Source organism: Cyprinus carpio, chromosome B18 (assembly GCF_018340385.1).
Source record: "Cyprinus carpio isolate SPL01 chromosome B18, ASM1834038v1, whole genome shotgun sequence".
NCBI classification, from domain to species: Eukaryota; Metazoa; Chordata; class Actinopteri; order Cypriniformes; family Cyprinidae; genus Cyprinus; species Cyprinus carpio.
This window is the reverse complement of record NC_056614.1, coordinates 16,273,751-16,300,675: the sequence shown is the minus strand read 5'-3', so window position 1 is coordinate 16,300,675 and position 26,925 is coordinate 16,273,751. Positions and strand designations below refer to the sequence as shown.

Sequence of the window (26,925 nt, the reverse complement as noted above, 5' to 3'; positions counted from 1 at the left end):
TTGCCTATTCTTAAGTACCACTATCTTCAAAAGTCAATAGACAAAGTGCTAGCTAGGCCCTAGAGAATAGAGTAACAAAAACACCCATCCCATTATGCCACTGTAGTGCCAGTTTTACATTTATTTCATATCCATTTCAGTAATAATTTCCACTGATGCAATATGTCAGTGCTTATACTGTTGAATCTTTTTATATGAGTCCATGTATGCATACTGAGTTTTCACACAGACTAATCTAGCCCTGAAATGAGGGCTTTGGAGATGCCTGACCCAATTAGACTTTCTCGTGCCTCCAGGTATGACTTTATCACACAGTTTGCATCTGAGTTTTCTTCCAGCAATCAAATATGTATTTTATCGACTAGTGAGTTAGTGTGAAGCTCAATATGTTGCTGCGCTTGTTATGTGCAATATAATTGCATGTGCGTGTTATGAAATGCCAGAGTAGCAGATGGAGTGAACAGGTGGCATATAATAATGTGTGTGGGTTAGTATGCATTTCTCTTTCTTTTGCGTGGGTCAGCATGTTATAGTGGGTGAGTGGGTGGGCTTTCTATAAGGGTGGCTTACAAATGCTAAAAGGCTTCCTGAGATGGTTAAATGTAAAGTTCTCTGCCCTTTGTAAGACTCTGACTTTGTAAAGCTCTTCAAAAATGACTTTCATTTCACTTCTGAACAGTGTAAGTGAGGAACTGAGAAAGCTTCAGAGAACTGGAGCTCGGTTTGGAAAGAAAGGAGTGGCTTACGAAACTGTGACGTCAATGTCCGAGCTTTCTTTAATAAGAATTAAATAGATAAATAAACACTTTTTCAGACATTTCAAAGCCTTTTTGCTGTTTGCTGTACTCCATATACTAGTTTTTAAAAACATTTAATGTATGTCTTTCATGTGTTTGCTTCCTTTATATGGCTTTTAGAAGCATTTGGACACTGTGGCACTTAAACACGAAACCCATGCGCACTGCTTTCAGCCCTCCCCCCAAAAATCACCCAGAAACATACCCTCCCAGCTGTACATGCCAGCCTTGAGAATGAGAATACAAGAGCGAATTTGACAAGTTTATAAATACATCCTTGCTTCAAAAAACACATGCTTTGCATTATAATTCAGGGTCCGAGTTTTTTATGTAGTGACACGTCCTAAGAAAATCAACTCACAAGCTGCGAAAAAAAAAAGAAAGAAAGAGAGGAACGAAGGATAGGAAGTGATCAAACGTTGCCCCCTTCATAAATTGTGGACATTCCCACAGGGAGTCTGAAAGGCAGGTTGCACGCACTGAGGTTCAGGGGTCAATGAGCATGGAGATGGTACAAGGAGGGGGCTTCATGTGATTGACAGCCAGACAGCAGCAACTCTGGGCTCCTCTGACCTTAGAAAACAAGTAGAAAGGGGGGAATGTGTAAAACCATAAAGAGGTGAAAAAAACAATCAGTCATTTATTAATTTAGACCTGTATACCAGTAACCATTAACCATGTAAAGCCTGACATATGACATAAAAGAAATGAAAAAGTTTATAGACAAAATTAAAAAAAATTGAATATAATATTTGATACATCAGGAATTTATGGCTCATATAGTATGAATATTAATAACATAGAAGAATATGCAGCTCATATTTTCAGAGGACAAAAGCACATCAATGTTAATCAGAGGCCCAAATACAATTCTAAAAACTTTTAAATTATTGATCTTTATAACAGTATAGCAGACTACTCACATAAGATGCATATGAATATCAGTTGTCACTCTATATTTCTCAATAATATGTCTTGGTAAAATGTTATTTTATGATCAAAGCTCTGTAGTTATGGTGGGGCAAAACATATAATGCAATGCAGTACAATGATGATTGAGAGATGATAAAAATAACCGTTCCTCAAAAACCTTTTTGATACTCACATTTGAACTTGATTTTTCTAAAATGATGTATGAAAAATCAAGTAAACCTAAGTTGCTTTAGTAAGTGTTCACCTTGAAATATTACTAACCATATAATAGTTATTCATGTTTGCTTTATAAAAATTAAAGATTTCCTGGCAAAAAGATATGTGTACCACAACCTGAAGGATTATACTAAAAGGCCTTTTACTTGCTAAAAAGGTATAAACTATAATTTACACAACAGGAGACATGTAGTAGATTGTGTACAAGTGTTTCTGCAAAGTTGTGATCAAGTTGAAAGTTTAGCATCAAACACAGCAGGCTTTATAGGGTTAAAGACTGTTTGATGAGGGTCCTTCACGTCTTGCATGGCCTGGATCTCGTTCTACATTCTGCAGCCTAATTGCATAATTTAGGTGCCATGCTTTAGCCCTAGGCAGTGGATACTTTGCAGTGCTCTTGTCCAGGCTAAACCGCAGAGGGGTGTTCTGAAGTGTGGGGTGTGCTACAGTGATTTAGGGAAGTGAATTCAGAATTTAGATAGATAATGGCTGGCTGGGTTTGAAAAGGGGGCAAACAGGGAGGGGTAAAAGGGTAGCCACCATTGATCCCTAGCTTTCTTCAGTCTCAGGCCTATCTTTTGCTGGCAGGTGGCCACGTCAAGCCTCTCTTCAAACACATGACATCACCTTCAGTTATCGCCAGCAGTGTTGCTGCAGCAACAGCTGACCAAGGCCTATGAGACCAGTTGCATATCCTCTTTAGCTGCAACATGTCACACATGCTCATACAGTCCAAAGCTTCCATTTTAAACTGTTACTTTTATGCTTGTTACATTTAAAGGCACAGGAGTATCTTGAAGATACATCACTTACACCACTAAGAACAATCATCCATCCAAGCATTGGGGTAGCGACGGTTGCATAGAGAAGCAATATCACTTGTTTTATTGAGGTAAACAATTCTGGTGATACAGGAAGAGAGGTTTGCATAATATTAACATGGTAGTGGTTTAAACTTTGCCCTAAAATGTTCAGAAAAAATGTCCTTGTTAGGCATTTCTTCCTAGAATCATCTCAGTTTCTCATACTCTGCTCTTACAACGTTTCTATATATAGTCTGGTGTTATAATTGCCATTGTAGCTGCATTTCTCATCAGGAGCCTATGTTAAACTCTCTCTGCCTGTATCATCTAAATCATAGGGAGCGTATCCTAATGGTTATACGATCGAAGGGTTATGTAGTTCGAGTCTCGGGCCGGCAGGAATTGCGGGGGGGAGTGCATGTACAGTTCTCTCTCACCTTCATTGACTGGTGAGCAGTAAACCCCCAACTGCTCCATTCACTAAAATTTGCCCACTGCTCCGGGTGTATGTTCACAGTGTGTGTGTGTGTTTCACTGCTCTGTTGTGTGCACTACGGATTCCTTTTTAGAGCACGAATTCTGAGTATGGGTCACCATACAAATGTCACGTCACGTCACCTGTAGCTGCATTTCTCATCAGGAGCCTATCCACTATACGATCTATTTATGTAAACATGCGATAAAATGTATTTTTATTTGGTGATAGTAAACTACTCCATTCACTAATTTTAAATCATATAATTAAAATTCCAATTATTGCTAAATTCCTTTTTAAATGATAAACAATCAATACTGTGGTTGAACAAGAGACTTTCCAAATGTCTTTTCATTTATGCAAATATACTATATATAATCTTTAGTCATCTATCTATCTATCTATCTATCTATCTATCTATCTATCTATCTATCTTTGGAACAGATACTTTTAATATATGTACCTTTATGGTATATGGTTCAACACACAATGATGAGTGTTTTTAGTATATAGCATGTTTTGAGATGAAACAACAGAAAGCAGGACCCTGATGCCAGTTTTACCCTTGTGATGATGTTCTTAGGAGGGTGAGGGGTGTAATTCATTTCACATCTTTGGGTTTCACTGAAAGAGGCCAGGAAAAGCTCAAATCTTTGTCCCTCCCCTTGTCCCTTCCCCCTCTCTCCGATTTGGAGCGAGGATCGTGCATGAAGTGTATTTATAAGTACAAGTGCGGGTGCACGTTTGATCAGACTGTAAACGAGATTTCACATATCCCTTGCTTTATCAGTTTCCCTCCCTGCTTCTTCACATTCTTATTCCCCTCATGAAATAAGGTGCCTCGATACTCCCTCCGTGCTGGCCGGGTGTGAAGTGGACACGCCGGGGATGGACGTCTTTCATTTGCATGTGTTTTGTCCACACCCCTTATGAGATAACGACAGGACCAAGCCTACAGCCTTGCCTTCAGAGGGAGAAAGTGACACGGCTCGCCGTGTGTGCAGTGAATTGAGGTTGTGAGTGCACGAGCGTTTATCGAGGATATATTTTGTACGTCTGGCGCGAGAAACTTACTCGTGCCATCCATTAACGTTACGTTGAAAGTATCAGCGCGCGGATTGAAAGACTCGGATTTGGATTTAATCATCGATGATACCAACCCTGACAAACATGTATGTAGTTTCATTGTTCGTTAATTTATTTTAACGACGTTTTTGTGATGTATATGGGCATGTACTGGGTTTATTCGGTGCTTATTTAAGCGCAACATTTACTTAAACCATCTCTAACGGAAATATACAATAGGTGGTAAAGTCTAATGCCAACACAAAACAGTCTATGCCAATGTATTTTGAGCTACCTGGTAAAAGAGAGTTCTTTTGCCTTGTAAACTGTAAATATTTGTAGTTTTCAGGTATTTTGCAAAATGAATGTGCAGACAGTGTGATAGAATTTCTCAAAACATGGCATGGAGGAGACTGGGAGTGAGCTCAGATGACAAAGAAAGCTTTGTTTGGCATGTGTGTGTAAAAGATGCAACCTCGGATATTAATAGTCAGGAATTACATAGCGGAAAGACACCGTCAGTCACTTTGTGTTATTGCTTTGAAGCCTCTCTTTTCTCTTTACACGTCATTGCTCATAGCCTCTCAGTTGCTTTAGAGAAGAGAATATCCCATGAAGCTAATCCTGCACGACCTAATCTGATCCCTCTGATTTTTTCCCCTTATGCATGCTAGGGAATGCTGGCTCTAATAACCTATTTTTGTTTCTTTGGAGTATATGCTTGATTCTTCTAGATTACTAGGTTGATTGATGCAAGTAAACAACTTTGAGCAATGCGAACTGCCACATTTAGTAGTCTGTTGTGGAATGGGAGAGTAGCACCATGATGTGTGCTGTCAGTTCTTCACATGAGAGGAGGACATACAAGCTCACTAGGATCATTTTAGAAAACAGTGGTAACTTTGTCTTCAAGACCGCTTAATGAACATGGACATAAAGAAATGCTTATGTAGATTACAATATTCCTTCTCATACTTATGCTTCATTCGATTTAATTAGGGTTTTAGCATTTACGTTTTTTTTTAACTAGGGATGCACAGTATAATGAGGGATACAATGTCAAATATTTAATTAATTAAATAATTCATTATGCATCTTTACCCCCCCACCCCCCTCCTTTACATTTAGATTACTTTTGCTATATGCTCAGGTTAAGTTACCCTTTAGATTACAATTAAGTTTAATCAATAGCAAACCTCAGAGTAAATATCCATTACTCATACTGTACATTATAATGTTGATGTTTATCACCTTTTGCGTTCAAACATTAGTGCTGTCAAATGATTAATCACATCCAAAATAAAAGTTAATAAAAGTTTACATAATATATGTATGTGTACTGTGTATATTTATTATATATAAGTACACAAACATGCATGTATACATTTCAGAAAAATGTTATGTTCATATATTAAATATATTTATTTATATACAGTAATAATTTTGTTGCATATAAATATGGACATGTAAATACATGTAATACATATTTTCAAAATATATACTGTATGTGTGTGTATTTATATACACATAATAAATATACACAGTACACACACACATATTATGTAAACAAAACCTTTTATTTTGGATGTGATTAATCATTTGACAACACTAAAAATGATAAATTGTAGTGTTTCTATTTCTAAGTTATTGTCAATAGCATGAAACTAATTATCAGTTTATCAGTATTGGGCAGAATCTGAATATCTGAATCCATAATCAGAGGCCCACTTTAACATTTAGGTCCCTAAATGTACCCTGTTCTACAGAGCTATTGCCTGTCCTACAACTTTATCGACTATCCTCTTCACATGACAGAAAACAGGGGAGCCAAAATGTCCTCAATCCTTTGACGTGGCTATGTCTTGACTTCCAGTTCTTTGTGTGCTGTGCTATTTATGAACTTTCACGTGAGATTTGCTGCGAACCTTGTGACTCTACTAACCGTGAGGCTGTGTTGCTGTACCCGCAGCCGTACTTTCTGTGAAGACTGTGGGAACACTTCTTTTGGAAAACTCAGAGCCTTGTGGGTAGCACCACGGGCCACACAATCTGTCCTTTGTGCAGACCTGGACCGACATGAAGGGATCTAATTTAGCTTATGATTTAATCAAGCAATGCGATGAAAGTGATAAAGTAAAAGTGTGTGCTGCTAGTCATACTGTCGTAGTTGACAACTTCATGTTTTTTTGCAATCTGTAAATCGTTGTGAATGTGACATTAAGCTAGAGAGGTTAGATTCATATTTTCTATTTAAAATTGTCTTTATTTGCTTAGATGGGGCATTTTTCCTTTGCTTTCATTATCTTCTTTTTTCAGTTACAGCATATTTGCTTATCCAAACAGTGTGCCAGATGTGTACTGTAATTCCAAGTCTTGTTTAAGTAACATATTTACATTCAACCAAACAGTTCTCTCTTTACTAAGTCAGAAAGGCAATGGACATGCAGTTTTTCCCTTTCACTTTCTGTCTATAAACTCTCTCCTGATTATTTTCTTTTTCATTCTGTTTTCTCACAAAGACGTGCACGTCCTCCCCCCCAGAGGAAAGACTGTCTGTCCTAACTGACCATTCTGAAAATAGCCACGCCTTGAGGAAGGACCAGTTGACTGTTTACTGGCCAAAAACAAATGTCTACAGTAGCTTTTATGCTTTTGGCTTGAAATGAAATCTGTGTTACCTGACTTACTCTTAGATTGCAGAATGCCTAGCGAACTGGCAGCACACAATTGTGTATTTATTCCCAATTTTGTATTGTGGGATTCTGTTTCTTAGAAATGGATGTAGGTTAGCTGCCAGCGTCTATTTATTCTTTTATCTTCTACAATGCTTTCCCTTCCTTCTTGGGAAAGCAGATAGTGCATACATTTTTCTTCCTGTTGGTCAGACAACCACTAGTTTCAGAGGAAGCCAGCACGTCTTGAAATGAGTGTCTGGATCTGTGTGGGAGGTTGCAAATGATCCCTCCAGTCTTTTGCACCTGGAAGTGTGCTCTTTACCAGTATTGTTGTGGCTGCCCAAAGGTTGGATGCTTCTCTTGCAAAGCACAAACTTTTTCCACAAACTGTTTCAGCTCCACTGGCAGCGGTTAGTTTGTGACTTTAAGCACATAAATGTATCACTCTGTGTTATACCTTCACAGAGATTGCACTGTAAAAAGGATTTTACTTCAGAAAAGTTGTAAATAAAACAAAATATTTGGAGTGTGTTTTAAAATAAAATACAATTTCAGTCTTTCTTCTTCGAAAATTCATGTTTAATTCAATATGTTACTTGGCATCCCTTTGTAGTTATTTGTGAAATTTCCTAGCAGTTTCTGAGTGAAAATTTTTTACTACCTTTTTTTTGTCAGTGTAACAATGCACACCATCCTCCTTGTTTAGACACACATCACATGCACACAAGGCCTCCTACCGTAGTTTGTGTGGCGTGTTATTACCGATGGTTAATTTGTTTAATTGCAGTGTGTGCCTCCACAGTGGGTGGTGTTCATTTTTAAACTCCACTTTTTCTCAGACTCACCCCTGCTCAGAGCAGTGACCTGGACCACTGGATGTTTCACGAAATATGTTGTCAAAAAAAACCCCAACAACATTTAGGGACCAAATTATTATTTTTTTAATATAGTTGACAATTTGCAAAATCACTCAGTATAGGTTGTTCAGAATTCAATTCATTGAGTTAATAGTTTCTTACTTCATCTTCTAATAGCTGCTGTGTAGTGGTGCTCTGTGTGAGCGGCAGCGGCTGAGTGCTTAGAAAACAGCTCGCAAGTTAAAATTGCTTGAATGTGTAAATTGGCGATTAATCCATGAATCACATGCGTGCCGAACCGTGGGACCTGGTCCGTACGGATCATCTGCAATGCATTGCACCCCTACTGCTGTGTTCTTTAAAGATATAGATTATGACGTTTTAAGCAAACCAGTAGTGTTAACAAAAGCAACCTATAACGTTTGTGATTAATGTCACAGTCTGGAGAACTGACTCATCAAAAAAGTTTTGGTAGTCTGTTTAAATTTTTGTAGGTACTGTAACCCAATTTGTGCCTTTTTTAGTCGATAGCCCAGAGCTCGGCCTCTGGCTGTGTGATTGCGGGGAAACTACAGCATAGTTGTGTCACTGCTATCTCTTGGATAAACAGGAAGCTGCTAAAACTACAGAGCTGTGCAGTGGGGACAGTGATGTCTATGAAGTATGACAGCATTGCAAAAGCCTAGCGCTGCATTTAACTAAACCCACATTAACCCTCATGTGTTTGGAAACAAAGTGCTGTCAACTCTCTGCAGAACATACTTGAAGAAGATATTCTATATTTTTCAGAGTGAGATATTATTTTGATTTGTGAAACAATAATGCACTGGAGAGGTGATATATAACTTGTGCATGTAACTTTGCAGTGTCGTGCAGTTACCACGCAGCACTGTATATCTTCCAGCCAAGAGAGATTTTTCAGGCTGGTTAAGTCATTAAATCCTCATTTGACTTTTCTTTTTCTCATTACCTCGTCCAGAGCTCCCACCCATCCGTCTGTGCAGCAACCTTCCTTAGCCCGACTCGTCTCCCCGCGTGTGGATTGGCTGACTACCCACACCCGCAATAAGAGTCTGTATTCTGACTGAGTAGGGAAATGAATTCCCAGTGTCCCTGATGATGGTGGGGGCGTTTATGATGATATCATTGTGAAGTAGAGACAAACATAAGTTTGGATTGTTTCATTCTGCACTGCAAATTTCACCAGCTCACAATGTTATAAGTTGGGCTTTCACAACTTGTTTCGTGACTCTTGAATATAAAAGTTTTCCGTGAGTCAGTTCACTGATTTAACGATTTAAAACGTCTTCAGATATTTAAAACAAAAATTTGTGAATATCCACCGTTCAAAGTTTTTGGGGTTGGTACATTTTGTTTGGGTGTAAATTTTTGAATATAGTCTTTTATGCTCACCAAGGATGCATTTGTTTGCTTTAAATTTTAGGAAAAATAGTAATAGACTACACTGTTTCTTGACTCTTGAATATGAAAGTTTATTTCCGTGAGTCAGTTCACTGATTCAGTGGTTCAAAATGTTCATGAAAGTCTCCACATTTAAAAACATTTTAGCAAATACACCACCATTCAAAGTTTTGGGGTTGGTAAATTATTATTATTATTATTATTATTATTATTTACGCCCGCGCCGTTCTCAAGTCTGCCAGACGTTCTTCACTCAAGCCCGCAGAGTGTGACACTGTGTGACGCATTTTATGGAGGACTGTTTCATGAACCTCCAGACTAGCCTACAATGGGTCTGTGATCAAAGGCTGTCCTATAAAGTGGGGCAGTTACAACTTTGCAAGGACAGTCTGGCGCTTCTGACTCACAGCCTGTAAGTACATTTTTTATATTTAAAGAATTTGCCACTGACGATTCAAGAGTTTTAAGCAGTGTAGAATAGCGCTTGTTGAAATCAGCTTCCAGAAGAGATCAGATGTGCTAAAACATTATTTTACAATGATTGCACTGTATTTTATGTATAATCATTTTCTATTTGTAACCTTTTAAATTAAATTTTAAATACATTTTTAAAAAGTTTTTAAATTCCCTGTTTTATTGTTTATAATTATTTTACTTCCTTTTATGTAAAGCACTTTGCATTACCATTGTGTATGAAATGTGCTATGTAAATAAACTTTCCTTGCCTAGCCTAAAATAAATATCTCTGTAAAAATGTCAAATATGCTGAAGACAATCAGTTTGATTTGTTGGGGTACTTCCTGATTCCAAGAAAAATCATTTTCAGTTCAACTTCTTTTCCCTTCAGATAAAGGACTTGAATAAACCACCTGTTATTTTTGGCTTCTCTTAACACTCTTCAAATTGGTGTAAACACACCTGAGTGTGTGCGGTGAGTTGTTACACAATGCTGGAATGCTGAGCAACGTCTGGATGTTTCACAATATGATTGTGCCATTCATGTGGTATTCACCGCTAGCATAACCTCGGTGCTCTGAATAAGACACAGCATGACCACGTGTTTAAACTGACGGTTATTATAAGGTTGCCATGACAATGTGTCATTGAACAACATCCACAACAGGCTTCATGGCTCTGTGTATTTCAGAAATGTTTAGTGGAGTTGTATTTGGCCTAGCATACTGTGTAATTCCTAGGTAGGCTGTGTATTATAGTACGCTGTGTATTTCTGGAGTGTGTCATTACACAGTGAGAAAGAGGACTGTTATTACTGAGTCAGTGCAGGAGAGACCGAGCATCTGGATGGGTGACTCACTCTCTCCCCAAGCATGCGTGGGACTCGTGAACTGTGACGCAGGACACCTGAAAGTTTTCAGGAATAACTTTTATGTGCTCACTATAGACATTAAAACATTACACCATAGTGCAGCTGAATGTGCTGTGAGAAACCATTTGCTATTTATAATTGGTCATCTGGGGTGGAGGAATAGAGACAGAATTAGTGGTCGGCACGTGATTTTTCAGTGGCTCATACTGATATCTACAAAGTGGGGTGTGCACAAATGTTTATTTTTTTTACACTATATATATATATATATATATATATATATATATATATATATATATATATAATATTATTATTATTATTATTATATTTTTTTTACACAAAAATATTTACTTCCATAATAAATTCACTCTGTTTTAAAACAATTTGGAGACCTTTTTCATTATTGGCCGATGTTAAAGGATACTTGGATATTTTATTTTGTAAAAAAAGATATGTGTGATTGGGGGGGGGTATACATTTACAATTAAAAATAATTTTAAATATATTATTGTAGATTTTAATTTAAATATTTTAGAATTAAAAATATAAAATTATTAAAATATACATATATTTTTTCATTTTCAATTCTGAAATATTTGGGATATTTTGTATTATCAGCCAAAATTTAAAACACACTTGAATATATTTCATTTCATTTGTACATTATATGAAAGAAAATTATATAATAAAAAATACATTTTAAATATTTTAGATTTAATGTTTAAATATTTTAGGATTAAAATATATAAAATCTAATAAAAAAAATTAGAAATCTTTTTTATTTTTTCATAATAATAATTATACATTATTTTGGGTCAGTTTTTGTTGGTATTTTAGCGGTCAGCACCACACTGCTATCTACATATCAGCATCAGCCATTGACAAACCCATATCAGTTGACCATTAGCCTCCATGACAGTGAGTTCTTTGTAGGAGTTTCAGTGCTACTAAGAACATTATTCTGTTTGACGAGGGCCGTGCAGATGGATTGGACCATGGTGCTTTTGGAATATCCACTGTTTTTATCAGCAGATAAGTTTATGTTTCCAAGATTATCACCACCCATGTGAGATTCGTTCTGTTTTTCAGTTTGTCAAAGGTGTGTATGGTCTGATCTTCTAGACTGTGACTAGTTCAGGATGATGCCATCCTCAAAAGAGCTGTGTGCTGTGACAGATCACTTACACCTTGCCAGTCTGCTCTCAAAGTTAATCAGCTTACACCACCCAGTCTCAGAGACAGCTGTGTGGTCTGCCACAAACACACAGTACAAACCTTATGCCCTCCACACACGTCTCTCTAAGCCCGCGACTGTCTTTACCCTAAAGCCACAGTGACTCGTGACTGAGTGTCTGTGATTAGCTTCCCACCAATGATGTATTTGTACCAAAGGCCACAAACACTATCAACTTCCTCAAGCTTTCACAAGTGCTGACAAACCGGTTTCTGATACCTGTGAATAAGTGGTCGACCGATATATCGCCAAGGCCGATATATCGGCCGATATTTGGAATTTTCCAAATTTCCACATCGGCCGATAAGTTTTTCTGCATGGCCGATGTGTTCGAGGCAGGACATTTATTTTGACGGCACTGAGAAAAGCTGTGTCTGAGCGCACAGTGCTCACATTCTCTCTCTTGTTTACTGTCGTTGTTCTGTCTAATATGCATAGAAGTCTGTCTTATAATCAGACAGAACGGTTAAACAAAGGAATTAACATACAAAAAGTATTGTAACGATTGCTTTTATATTCTTAGTAATAGAAAGGCAAACATTATAATACTTCCTCGTTTGCGTCAGCATTAAGCAAATACGCATTTATATCATTTAAACTAATCTTTGAATGGCTAATGAACATTTAATTTCACAAACCTTGTGAACTTAGTCGAATCTTGTGAAGTGTGCATTTTTATCCAGCATGATCATATAATCTCTGCATGACGGTCAGTCCGTGTGAATTGAATGATTTAAACTGTAAATTCGTGATTTCAAATTATGCTGCACTTTATGCATTTGCCCACTGTCATATTCATGTCATCTTCTCTATGTGCTGTATGTAAAAGAAGTGTTACCCTGGCTTTATTTGAAAAATATTATTCCTAATACACACAAACTTCCCAGAATACTGAATGCCCTGTTGGTTACAGTGTTTACTTCCTTTTAAAATTATATTTTTATTAAATATTAATTTATTTGTGAAAAATACTTTGTCAACTAAATTATAAGTATGTTTATTTTACACATTTATTTTTTTAATCCATTGTCAAATGATTTCTTAAATATTAATTAAAATAAAATATATATCGGCTTTATATCGGCTATCAGCCACCCTGCTTTCCAAGATATCGGCATCGACATCGGCTGTCAAAAAACCAATATCGATCGAACACTACTGTGAATGTACTGAATCTGAAATTCTCATGTGCAGGTGTCAATATATTTATCATCATATGTATATTGGTCATCATTTACTTGCCTAATGTTGTTCTAAATCTGTGTGACTTCCTTCTGTAGTGCATATAAGATATTTTTGAAGAATGTCTATATGGTTAAAGTCAACAAGGTCCAGTCTTGTTTTGGACCCCATTGACATTCATTGTGTGTACAAAAAAGACTTTAATCCTTTTAAGAATATCCTGAATCAGCGCCTTGTTTCCTGGGTCAAGTGTTCTTCCTGTGAACAAAAGGAACGGCTCATGGTATAATCTGAGACTGATGAGTGATTTATTACAGCCTTAGTTAGCCTCAGGCTTGACACAACGGATTTTCAGAGCTATAGATCAGGGTTTCTCTAATGGGGGTTTACAATAAATGCAGCGAATCCCATGTCTTTATGTGTGTTTGTAAACGCAACGTTACACATGTGCATATTTTCCAACATTTTTGTGGGCAGACGTTTATAGCACTTCAGTACTATTCTGCCAAAATAAAAGCTTAAGGATTTGAAATGTTTAAAGCTTGAGGGTTTAAATATTTGAAAGTGAAGAATTTAAGACGTAAATATTAGTATTGTAACTTGTAGTGTCAAATCATTATTTTTGTTTTACAGCTAAATTGTAATTTGCAACAGTAATATATTTTGTCTTCATTTTTGTTGTGATTATATTGCTGCTACTACTACTATTAATGATGGTAATTGGTACTATTATAATAATAGTGATTATTTTATTTTAATTACTGTTGGGTTTTTAAAATACCAATAACGTGGACTGAGACACTATTACTAAAAAGAAGTTTGAGTTTACTTTAAAGTCAAAATAACACACTTACTAAAAAAGATTAAATATTTTATCTGCTTACTTGCATGTCATGTGACCATTAACCAATATCAGAGAGCTGTGAACATGTGAATGTCCTGGTAAATTATTGAAATGTTAACTTAATATATTGGGGCATACTTCAAGTAAATATTTTACATCTAAGTGGTTTAACTGACAAAAAAGTTTGGGAACCATTCCCAAAAAACATGGACCAGTTTTGTTTCTACATAGACTCTAATATGGTAAAAGAAGGCGTACAGAGCTGGAGTGTCTTCATGCATAATAATCCTGCTTGATATTCTCCCAGCGGTGCAGCCACAACCTCAAGAAAGGTCACACCGGCTAAAGATCTCAGAGTCCTGCTGGACTCCTGATGATGGGAAATAAGTGTGTGTATTCAGGAAACTAGTCTGTAAGATACTGAATCCAGTGACAGCCATACTGCAGTGCGTGATAGTTTTGTATTGGAGATGTTCTTGCTTTCAAAACAATGTTTGCGTTTTAGTTATTAATAGAGGACCACTGTGATTTCATGTTCTGGTTCAGATGGGCTTGAGATTTTGTTTTTAATAAGATAGTAGCGTTTGTCTGGATGTGGGTGTGCACAATAAAACACATAAATAAGTACATCTGTGCAACACATGAATAAGGCATTAAAGTGAAACGATATACACCATGTGCATAATCATTAGGCACCTTTATATTGTGCTTGGAAAAAAAAAAATCAGAATATCAACATGCCTAATAATTATGCACACGGTGTAGAAAAGCTCTCACAGAAGAATAATCCTCCTCTTTTCAGTGATAGGACTTTAGACCCGACCAGACCATGAATGCAGAACACTGCTGTTTCTCTGAAGGGTTTAAACAAACAGGAAGTGGAGGTTTTCATGTCTGATCCTCTTTCCTTCTCCTGAGCCCTTGGCTTTAGGATGATTCCTTGATTTGTTTATGAAACGAGACTGGGAAGGACCCCCTCCACTTTTTTCCCTTTGAGATGTTTTGCCTACACTCACACATATAGGTCATAATCTATTTTAAACCATGAAATCTTTGGAGAAGATCAGAGACTTGAAGACCTCTCATATCCCATTAGGCTCATATTACAACTCATAATGGAAGTGATAGAACAGGACAGGACAGAAATGTTAAGTTAGTCTACATAAATATCAGTGGTCTTTATATAGTTAATAAAGTGTTTTCTTTGCTGAGATCATGACAGCACATGATCTCCAGAGCCACATACTGTCATATTTTAAATAGCCGCATTCAAACGATTTCAGAAAGAATGCTGCAGTTGCATTATTGCACTGCCAACATGCATGAAATTTGTTTTTGGAATTACGTTCAGAAGCAGACATCCGCTGTGGTTTGGGGAACTGAAACACTAAAATGTGTCTGGGTCGTTGACAAGATACTTGTTGACAAGTGTGACTATGCTACATGTAGAATGATGTCAAACATTCCTAACAATTCTTGTATAATTATTAGGTTTGTGTGACGTGAATTGAGTGACATAGTGACATGGAATATTTGTACTTAAAACATACATGTATATTTTATTTAAAAAAAAAATAGTGCTGGGCAACGTTTAATTGCGATCCATCCAGTTTTTGTGTACAGAATATATGTGGGTGTACTGTGTACATTTATTATGTATATACAAAGATGCAGACATACACTATATATTTAGAAAATATTTATATATATGTTCATATAATTTATATTATATATAAATATATTGAATATATACAAATAACATTTTCTTAAATATAGCATATACATACATGCATGTGTCTGTACTTAAATATACATAATAAATATACACAGTACACACAAATATATTATTTACGCAAAAACTTTTATTTTGGATGCGATTAATCATTGCCCAGCACAATAAAAAAATCTTATCATCTAAATGTTAATTCAAAAATATGCTAGATTTTCAAAATTAAGCTAAATTATGAATATTAAATAAAATCTGAAATATTTATATATTCTACATTTTAACAAAATTAAGCTAAATTATAAAGATGAAATAAAATATGAAATATTTACATATTTATACACACATGTATAAATGTGGATGTATTTTTAGGTGTGTGTATGTATCTTTATAAAAAAAATCTAATTATAAATATGAATTTATAATAAGATAAATAATCTAATTCAAAACATAAATCTAATTAGATTATATATATATAATCTAACCTAAAATTAAAATTAATTTTAGGTTAAAATGTAGCATAGTTTTTTTAATTAATTATTTTTAATTTAATAAACAAACAGCATGCTTTTTTTTATCTTTAGGTTGAAGCGTAATAGAGATGGTTGAGGTACAGTGCATTTTTTAAAAACTCCAGTAACCAGGATTAGGCCTGTTTCTGTTTTTCTTTATGGACTGTGAGGGCATTTTCTGGTATATTGTCTTTTCTACAACACTGTGTAATATATTGACTGATTATACTTCTACACTGTAGATTGACCCATAAGCCTCTTAACGTCCAGCTGGGGATTAAACAGAAAGTCTTGGATTCTTGAGGGTCCAGGATCTTGCATGTACCCCAACAGCTAGGGTGAGCTAGGGCGAGCTGCAGGATGTTTCATAAACTTTCTCTTATCAGAGACAGCCAAATACTTTCATAAACCACAAGGAGATCATATGAAAGTGGAGATGGTCTATTTAAGATGTGTGTTAGCATGCCCTGACTTGTTGCTGAAGCATTCTTGTATCTTGCATCTGAGGAATTGATTTGATTTGTGTTATTAACAGACTGATGTGGCCATGTGGGAAAGGGGTTATCCATAAAGTTGGAACTTTTCTTAAACTTGCCTAGAACCATTTGCTGTAACTTAAGGTCATCAAAGTTCATCATTTTCTGTGTTCAGGTTCAGTCGTGTGGAGATGGTATACAGGCTTCTTTTAAAATGACCAGTTTAAAAAAATGACTAATCAAAACTGATTAGGTTGAATGACTATACAGATGCATGAGAAACATCTGAGAAAACAATTGTGACTACATTGTAAAAAAAAAATTTTTCAGGGTTTTACAATACTATAAATCATAAAACTGTTAATTTACAAGGGGCCTATGAAATCCATTTTATGGACGCCGTTTTTTTTTTTTCTGTTTTCATTTTTCTACAAAACGTCTTATTAATTGAAATAATTTAACTTAATTCAACAGCAATTTATGAAAAGTTAAACAAAAATGACATTTTTAAGACAAAGAAATATGTTTTATTTATTTTTTCTCAACTTTAGTTTTATTTTGATCAAATTCTGTTTTCCATGGATTTTCTGGATTCCATTTGGTTTCATTAAATTGTAATACTCTAAAGCATCTCTAAATAATTGATTTTATAACTCCCCTCCCAGAAATAATGTGCTGTTTATTTACATCTTTCTAGTAAATAAATTCTTGTATATAATTTTCCTGGTAAATATTCCTTAAAAGCAATGTTTTAATAATTAATGTATTAATTTTATTATTTGTAGTAGTATTATAATTACTTTAAGAAAAGGGCCTTTCGCACCACAGGAACCTTTTCATAATACCAGAACTAATTGTGGAACTACCCACCTTTTGGTCATTTTTAGTACTGGACTGCCTTTTTCGAGAACCAAATTACTTAAGTATACATTGATTGGCCAGACGCGTTTGAAAATGCCCTCACCCACCATGAATTACAACGCTGTGTAAACATACTGTAAACATTATGTCAACTTATTTTGCAAGTATGATGAATAGCAATAGATGGATGTACGATGAATCTTAATCCTCCTTTCTGTTCTTTCAATCGCTTTACGTATACATTGACATTCCATGTCCATTATTGTGAAACCTGCGAGACACAACAAAAACACAGCTCCGATCACAGAGTCCTCCATCCTCCTGTTGTTAAAGTTGTTCTTCTTTGTTTCCGTTGTTGAACGCTGCGCACAAATGATGTCGCTGTCGACCGGCTTAGGTAACTTCCTAGTACACATTGATGGTGCGAATGCAACCCTTTAAATGGTTCTGGGAAATAGTTCGCGCAAAATCGTTGCAGTACTTTAATACTGTACAATTAGTTATGGAACTAAAGCGGTGCTAAAGGCCCTAAATATATTTCTGTCACCCTTTCTTCAAGTTAAACCAAGCTTTTATTATGATGGGTTGTTGTAAAGACCTTTAAGTTTGCTTTCAAACCAAAGCGTTAATACAAGTAAAAAACATATCCTTGTGGTGCAGCTGATACAGAAGAGCATACGGCATCTGCGTACAGCTCAGATTTGCCAAAATGGCTCTACGCTGATTTGGAGAGACACAGTGAAGAGGAATTGTTGAATAAAGTCATTATTTTAGTTTTCTTCGTGTCCAAAAAGTATTCTCGTCGCTTCATAATGTTACGGTTGAATCACTGATGGCAGATGGACTATTCTGAGGATGCTTTTCATACTTTCCTGGTCCACTGTTATTTATTTGGCAGTCTATGGGACAGTCTCAAGCCTCCCTGTTTTCATCCAAAATGTCTTAAATTGTGTTCCGAAGACGAATGAAGCTTTTACGCGTTTAGAACGACATGGGGGTAAGTGATTAATGACAAAATGTTCATTTATGGGTGGAGTAACCCTTTAAGTACCTTCCATTCGGGGAAGTCGTGGCCTAACGGTTAGAGATGTAAGTGACTTTCTTTCCTCAGCAGAACAAATTTTTAGCTGAAACTGGTCCTTCGTGATTCATAAAATGCAAGTCATCGGCTACTGGCGCTTGAGAGTCAAAAAAAGCATAAACAATCAATACAAAATGAATACCCATGGCTACTGAGGATATATTAAAGGAGCCGTATGTAGGATTGTGGCCTAAACTGGTACTGCAATCACTATAAAAATACTGTAGAGCGGTGTATCCCTTCCCCCTACCCCCTGACTCGAGGTTGCCAGATGAGCTGCAGGATTCAGCAGAAACATAGGCTGCTTCAATGAGCTTCCAATGGCAAGTGACGAAAAGATGTACACAGTAAGTTTTTTTTTTTTCTGTTAATTATGTTTATGCTTCATGAGAGATATTTTGATAAGTAATTATGTATTTAAAAAATGTACTAATTGTCATTAGTTAAATATAATCGTAAAGCTTTATGCTCGTATGTGACAGTATAATCGTAAAGATGTATGCTCGTATGTGACAGTATAATCGTAAAGATTTATGCTCGTATGTGACAGTATAATCGTAAAGATTTATGTTCGTACGTGACAGACAGAACAGTAACTGTTAGTCTAGGCTACTGTCTCAATTACATTTCAAATTGCCATAATGGGCGTGCTAATGTTGTTTTCTTCAGCGTCTCAGCATAATGACAGAGAAACGGGCTCCTGTAATGCATCTCTAATGTTAGCATACGTCCATGTGAGCTAACGTTATGTTACTTTGCACAAACATGCATAACTTTGTTCGACTGTCATGAATATATGAAATGTCCATTGACATCAAGTACAAGTTAGCCAAGCATAGATGAATCTTACCTGTACAGGAGAAAATTAGCAACATTGTCGTCTGTGTTCAAATTCTTCTCCATTTTCAGCCGTCTCCATCTTTCAAAAGCATCTCCAATACAAATTCTGGTTTTATTTCGGACTTTGTCACGACGAATTTCTGAATTATAACGAGGTCTTTCTGATTTAGTAACATTAGACATTTTTATCCGACTGGAGTTAGGGCAGGTTACAGCAAAGCTGGCAACACGGATCCCGAAACACTACTGACTTCGTGATTGGTAGATAGGTGGAGGGAGGCGCGTCAGGCCAAAACACAAAATGACAACATCAACATCAGTTGAGGGCTGCAAGTCCACTTTTTAAATGACAATATCCTGGCCGGACTACTGTTGTCAGTGATATAAGTATTTGAAATGAACATGATTTCTTAATGTCTAGTGACACATTTTATGATTAATTGAAATAGATTTCTTACATACAGCTCCTTTAAGGTCTTATGAAGCAAAACGGTAGTCTGTGCAAGAAACTGTACATATTTATTATTTCATGTGTAATTCATTGTGTTACTTAATGATTATTATTTGTGAAATTTACTAGCAATTTCTGAGTGAACATTTTCTTTTTTCTCTTTTTCATAAATTTTCCTCTTGGCTTTTGAATGGGAATGTTTTTTTGTTTTGTTTTTTGCATTTGTGTAAACTTTCTTAAAGCCTTTTTCTTTATCCCAAGTTTTATTGTTTCAGAAGGACAAGTTGTCAGGCAGTGGCAGTATGGATTTTTTTTTAGCATGCGGATGTAAAGCCATCAGCAGAGAAGTCAGCAGTAGCGATAACTCTCTTTCTCAGAATGCAGAGTCAGAACAACAGTACGCCTCCACTGTAAGCCACAAATGGCCAATAAATAAAGCATTATAATTATCTTCTGCCCCCCTCACATCCTCTTTCACTTGTTGTTATCAGTCTGAAGGCAGGCACTGGAGGAAATGAAGGTCTTATTGGCTGACCATTAATCAGCTGCTGTAGAAGGATAGGCTGTTAGGAGATGGCTGTCAAGAGGGACGTGATGTCAAATTAATTTCTGAATTTTGACAGTCATAATCCTGTTTGGTTGTTGTCTAGATCAGAGAAAACAGACCAATCTATCTCATTGAGGATCCTGAAACTCACTACAGTCAGAGTGCGTGTGTGTATGTGTTGGATATTCCACCTGGTGTTCATGTGTGTCGGTCCAGATGTCTTTTATTGTGACTCATCATAGGATCATCACAAGCACCTTTTGGACATGACTTTGTAGCCTCTACATCTGGCATTACCTTATGGTGAGGTACTTACCATAAGCCACAATGCCTTTAGTCATTTGTTAGTGTCCAGTAGCTGTATGCAATTATTGTAACTAACTAGTATAACTGCTTTTAATGAATTCCAATGTGTTTTTGGCTTTTTGCTCAATTATTGATGAAGATATTAAAATGTCAGAATTATTTTGATGATTCTTTTTTTGTGTGTGTGATTTCACACTAGAGGATAGTACGTCTGTGTTGGCAATTAAAAAACATTGTGTGAAATTGCACTTAAACTCAAAATTAAACATTGATTTGGATAAAATAAGTGTAAATAGTGATAGAGCCTCGCCCCCTTTGCTTCCTTTTCCCAAGGGCGGGGTTTATCTGGGTTTGTGATGTCACGAACCCAGGAAGTAACTTGTTGTAGTCCCTACCAGCCGTTTTTGTAGGCATTAAACTGCCAGAATTTAAAAGATGATATTTCCAATTGCATTGAACTTTCAGCTTCATAACTTTGCAGATATTGTTAATGCTCAAACAGCAACATTACACACTAACTAACGTTAAAAAAGTGAAATTGCAATGAACCACCCCTTTAATTCAAATACCCTACCCGATACTTTATTTTCAACTTTTTGATTATTTCCTTAATTTTTATTGAAAATAATTGCCTTGATAAAATAAAATAAAAAAAGTTTGGCAAAAGGTGTGTTTGAACACTGGTTGATCATGTCAAAATGACTGCAGAACACGGTTTACCATCTATGCCACTTGAGCTGATATTTGATAGCCGTCTTTTGTAATGTTGATTAGCCCAATCACACATTGGTGGGCAGATTTAGTGTAAATATCCTCTGCCAACTAGGTTAGTATAAATACACACTCTGTAAAAGAATTATGTCTAAATAAGAAAAACACATTATTTCACATTATGTTGTTTAATTTTTTGTCTCTATCATAAATGATAAAGCTTTGAAAAAGGGTTATTTTATGAAATGTTATAAAGTACTGTAAGTGTGTGATGTCTTGTGATGGAAATATCATCTGTTCTTCATTGTTGAATCTGCATTTTCACAATCACAGTGTACAGTTGATGGTACATCCTGAAATGACCAGAGCTGAAGTCAGCTACAGTCAGATTGCACATGATCTGTTCCCTCATGTGATTTTCCTACTGTCTATTGCCCTGGCGTCACCATAACAGATGGAGTATCACTATAGTGATGATAGTGATGTACACAGATAAACCCCATTCAAGCTCTCCTTATCCACAATGTTATACGAGTATAAACAAATTGCATGAGGAAATGAATAATCAGTCACCTTAAGATATGGTTCAGTCTGCTGACCAGACCTACTGCCTGAGAGAGTGTTATATTGATATTAGCTCTGAAAATGAGAGTATTGCTAGTGTATATTTATATCACAGTGACTGCCAGTAATTCATCCAGATGCTTGTGCTAATAGGTCCTTACAAGGGCTGAGCAATAGTATGCTTGAGATAATATAGTATATTATAGTATATGTTATCAATCAAATGTTTGAAGTCAGTAAGAATTTCTTTTTGAAAGAATTATTTTAATTTAGCAAGAATGCTTGATCAAAAGTGACAGTAAATGCATTTATAATGTTAAGAAAGTAATGTGTCCAATAAATGCAGATGTTTTGAAGATTATATTAATCAGGGAATCTTAAAAAATGTGTCATGGTTTCACAGAATAAAATACATTTTGAAATGTTTAAACACTTTTTTTGATCAAATAAACACAGCCTTGGTAAGCATACAAGATTTCTTGTCTAATGTAAAATAACTAAGGAGGAAAGATGTTAATAAATTTCCTTTATATGCAGCAATAAAAACAGTGTTTACCTACATATGTTTCTACTAAAACATTTTAATATTTAACAAATGAATAGCTGAATCAATTCACAGATGGTAATGCCTACTGAAGTTTAAAACTATTGCAACCTTAATCTTCTCAATGGTAAGTAGTGCTTTAAAATCGTTGCAATAAACTAATTTATTTAAATAAAAAAACAGACTGTCATGAGTGCATACAGTATTTTTTGTGTGAATTGTTTTGTATGTTTGTTCTGAACATTGATGTGTGTGTCTCTTTATGTCTGACCTTGCGTGATCTAATTGTTAGACAAATATTCAAACACAGACACATTCAAGCAGACAAGTGTTGTGACGACTTCATAGCAGCTTTTTGGTTACTGATGAGTGAGTAATATGACCTCTAGACAGGCGTTTTGTGGTGTGCTGCTGACAGAAATCTCTTGACAGCGTGTGACAAGCTGCTAATCACAACAGGAACTTCTACACAGCCAATTAGCATCAACAGCTCCTCCACCTTTAATGATGTATATGAATGACAATTAAAGAAATATGAACACTGACTTCCATGGAAATCAAAAGAATTTGAGGTAAACGGCTTATTAGGAGTGTATATGAGGAAAGTATGATGTCTAGGTTTACTTCACAAAAACCAGTCATGCAAGCTGTCTGTCTCAAGCATTTCCCCTTACTTATGTTCTCATTTGAACATCACAAACTTGTTTGTTTTGACCTGCCATTTCAGCCATGTAATAATAATATGTTATGAAGTTGCCCTGTATGCTGACCGTCATCTGCTGTCTTTGATGAACTGTGCTGCTGTCATCGCTTATCAAGATGAAATTCTTAATCACGGGAAACTGAAACTGAAATTAAATTTCACAGCTTATGTCATACAGGCTAATTTTAAAACATTGTACCCATTACTGTGAGTCACAATGCTATCACAATATGGCATTGTTATTAAATATTCAACAGCCTACATGGATTAACCAAGCCCACATGATGACAAGTCTGGATGTAAAAAAGTTATTTGAACAGAAATGGTTCTTTCAAAGATGACATGAAATGGAAATCACATTGACATGATTTTTTTTTCTAAATGCATGTTATTGATCTTATCGTGAATGATTAATTTTTTTAATATTTTTTGACCTTGTCAACTCAAACTTCAACAGACTTCTCTCTTGTTATGTATGCTGGACAAATTATTTTAGTCTGCTGGATAGGACCAAGTCCCCACTCTACTTTTTTAAAAATGTATTTTCAATAATTTTGTACATCACAATATCAGAAAGATCTGTTGCTGCTACCATTACATTGTGATTTTAAAAGTTTATGTCAGAACAGAATCAGGCCTTCAGTGTTGGGGGCAAAAACAGTAGGTGCGTTTCCATTACAGATTTGCGCAAAACTTTTGCGATATTTTATAATTGTTGATTAAAAACTATTGTGAAATGACAGCATTGCCATTAACCGATGTTATGCGACTAAAGCAGATTTTTTTCCTTTTTGCGATGTCATGCCGATGAATGTTTGTAGGTTTACGTATATCACGACACTGCACTAGCCAATATTTTTAATCGAAGGAGATGTATACATGTATCTTTAGCAATGCAGCGTGGAGAGCCGCTTCTGGGACGCTTATGTGCCGCGATGCAGCTAGTGTAAACACAAGCATTGACTAGAGTAGCTGTGTTGAAGCCGTAATGTGTAAAGCATTAATGTCAAGGAAAACCACTTATACTTGAGACTGGCCACATATGAGGTGTTTCTTGGAGGTTATATTATATTAAAGAATGATCTTTAATGAAGAAAAAATGTTTCCATTGCAGTTTTGCGATGTATTCCTTTTTCAAATTGCCTGAAAAACCAGCTCATGTGAATGTCCATTAGACATATTTTCAATTCGCAATTTCAATTTGCACTATTTGAAGGGTAGTGGAAATGCAGCTAGTTAAATTTTATATTGATCTTTTTGTTGTTTATCCATCTTTTCATTAGTGATCTGAACTTGTTTGTAACCTATAGTTTTATAATATAGGACTGATACCTATAGAACAGTTTTAGAATAGGACAAACACCGTACAAATCAGTTTAATTAATGATTGTTCATGCACTATGCTACTGCTTTTATCTTTGATCGAACAGTCATATATCTAACTTTGAATGGAAGTGTAGAATAGTAAATTTTAGTAGGTTAAAAAAAGTATGAATGGATGTGTACTGCTGTGGGAATTGAACCTGTTCTAGTGACCAAACTGATTTGAAGTTTCCACACAATGTTGTCTTTGATGCTCAGTAGCCAAAGGCAACTCTACTGCTGTGTTTTATTTAGATAGTGATCAGATTTACCATATGGAGCATGATTCATGAAAGTGGAAATTACCCAGAATCTGTGATACTGATAAAAGTCTTGAAATTAAGACCAGTAAGCTTGAATTTAATTCGAAAATAATGCTATTAAAATCTAAATTATGAATCTTATGGAAAATTTAATTTAAGTACATTCTTATGGTTTCAATTAGCATAACCTGAGGCTACATCAAGCTTGACATCTTTTGAAAGATGTTCCACCACTGTCCAAGTCAGTGTTTCATGCTATTCATATACAGAGTGACCACATTATGTAAATATAACAGGATTAGATTCATTATTAATAGTTTGGAAGCTGGAAACTTCTGGAATGAGTATGCACTGGGTGTTTATCATTAAGGAACAAAAAGCAGGCCCTTTGCTGGAAAAGGGAGAGGCAGGAAGAGTGTGATGTCAGACAGGGAAGTGAACAGGAAACAGAACGAGGGGGAGGAGTGGGCTGTGTAGAGGGCGACGGCCTTCCCATTTCCTGGCAGTTTCTCTCTTTCTCTTTCTGCCAGTGCTGTGAGAGTATGAGTAGAGGATGAAGACCACCACAGCTGGAGCTGTGATTGTTCTTTCTTGAGACTTAAGAAAAAACAGAGGAATACGTCTTGTTTTTTTCACCATTTATTAGAAGACGACATTGCAACATGTACAGTGGATATGGAGGTACTTTGAGATTTATGAACAACAGTTTTGTGAGATACTATCTAGGCATTTGAAGTATTTTGTCATCTAATATTGATGAGTTACAGCTTGAATGTCGGTGTTCAGGTTGTAAAGGGTGTTGAGGTATGGGTTATGTGTACAGTCAGGTGTGTTGTGAATGGAATATTTTGGATGTTTATTTAATTAATTTTCTTCGTTTATATTGTAGAATGATGTAGAAAGATTTCCTTTTCTCAAAGTTTAAAATCACCAACAATGGCTTGGATAAATTTTGTTTTGACTCACCAAGGACGCTGGCAGCCATAGCTAAAGTACACAAGAAGTGATAATGTGTCACAAAAGTTGTTTCCTATTAGATTATTTTCCGCAAAACACAAAATTCAGCCTAAAAGTGGTATGAAATTTAAAATATTTTCTTCCCAGTTCTGTGGTCAGCTTTTGTGAAGTGAAAGTAAGCTGAAATGATACGTGATATAGTTGCTCACATCAGGTGCTGTGTATGTTTTCACAGGCCTGAGTTAGTTGGGAGGGGAATGGATGGTGGATTTGTGGTTTTCAACATTGTCCTGCATTGTTTCTGTCCAGATGTTTCTGGGATTTGTGGTGGGACCATTGTCATTCTGGGACAGACATCCCACTGGGTTTCCCAGTTGATGCTTCTATTGGAGTGAGAGAGAGTGGACACTCAAAGTGTATTTACTTTGGGCTAAAGTTCAGCCTGGCACCTTGGGGTCATCTAGAACAAACACACAGGGAGGTCCTTAAGTTTAGCTGATCCTCTGGGATGATACCTCTGGTTTGCTTAAGGCCTGTTAAAGCAGAAGCTGTAAAAAGTCATTCAGATGATCCTCACAATTCCAGAGCACAGGCCTGGCCAAATGTTGCAGAGAACTGTTGAAGGAAATGGCTCATTATTAATGATATCTCTTAACTTTTGAGCTAATCCAAAGATTTGCAGTTGGAGAGGGAGGAAGAGGGAAACAGAGCCAGTTTCTTGTTTCAAGCCTTTGCTCAGAGAATGGAAGGAAGGATACACCATGTGGGGCAAATGTTAAGAGCTAAGGGATTTCAAAAGCCACATGACTATTATTAACTCTCAAGGTGCTTGTTGTCACATCCTGGTATTGAAGAAAGATTTCCACAGCAGCATTTCATTACAAATATTAATTGATGATAGTGATAGACTGATAGATATATCAACCCAGCCAAAAATGTTCAGATTATAATATTTAAAATATAAATAATAGGTTTTATATATAACATATTTTAAAAATAATATTTATTGGCAAGAAATTGCACTTGTTCTTATTTAAAACTAATTAGCTAACCACTAGTGATGCACCAACATTTTGGCAACTGAAAATATTCGTATGAAAATTTATTTTCCGTTTTGTCCAAAATGTAAATTATAGGGCTAGACAGTATAGATTTCTTGTTTTTGATCAATCTTCAGATCAACCAAGAACC

At 35.9% G+C, this 26,925-nt stretch overlaps 1 protein-coding gene across 5 annotated transcripts in view; it reads left to right on the top strand.

Moving 5' to 3' along the window:
- LOC109108665 (rho family-interacting cell polarization regulator 1-like) overlaps positions 1 to 26,925 on the top strand; it is a 66,113-nt gene that overhangs the window by 8,377 nt on the left and 30,811 nt on the right. The window contains exon 1 of one of the 5 annotated variants that reach the window (XM_042744032.1): positions 3,971 to 4,396. The exons of 1 other annotated variant lie outside the window; for it this stretch is intronic. Coding sequence is in view for 3 of the 4 variants with exons in the window: in XM_019121754.2 (XP_018977299.2) it covers positions 25,440 to 25,458 (19 nt within the window). In the remaining variant the exon portion in view is untranslated. Of the gene's footprint in view, positions 1 to 3,970; positions 4,397 to 25,058; positions 25,459 to 26,925 lie in introns of those variants that run through there. 3 more of the 5 variants (XM_019121754.2, XM_042744034.1, XM_042744035.1) reach the window with 3 other exon arrangements.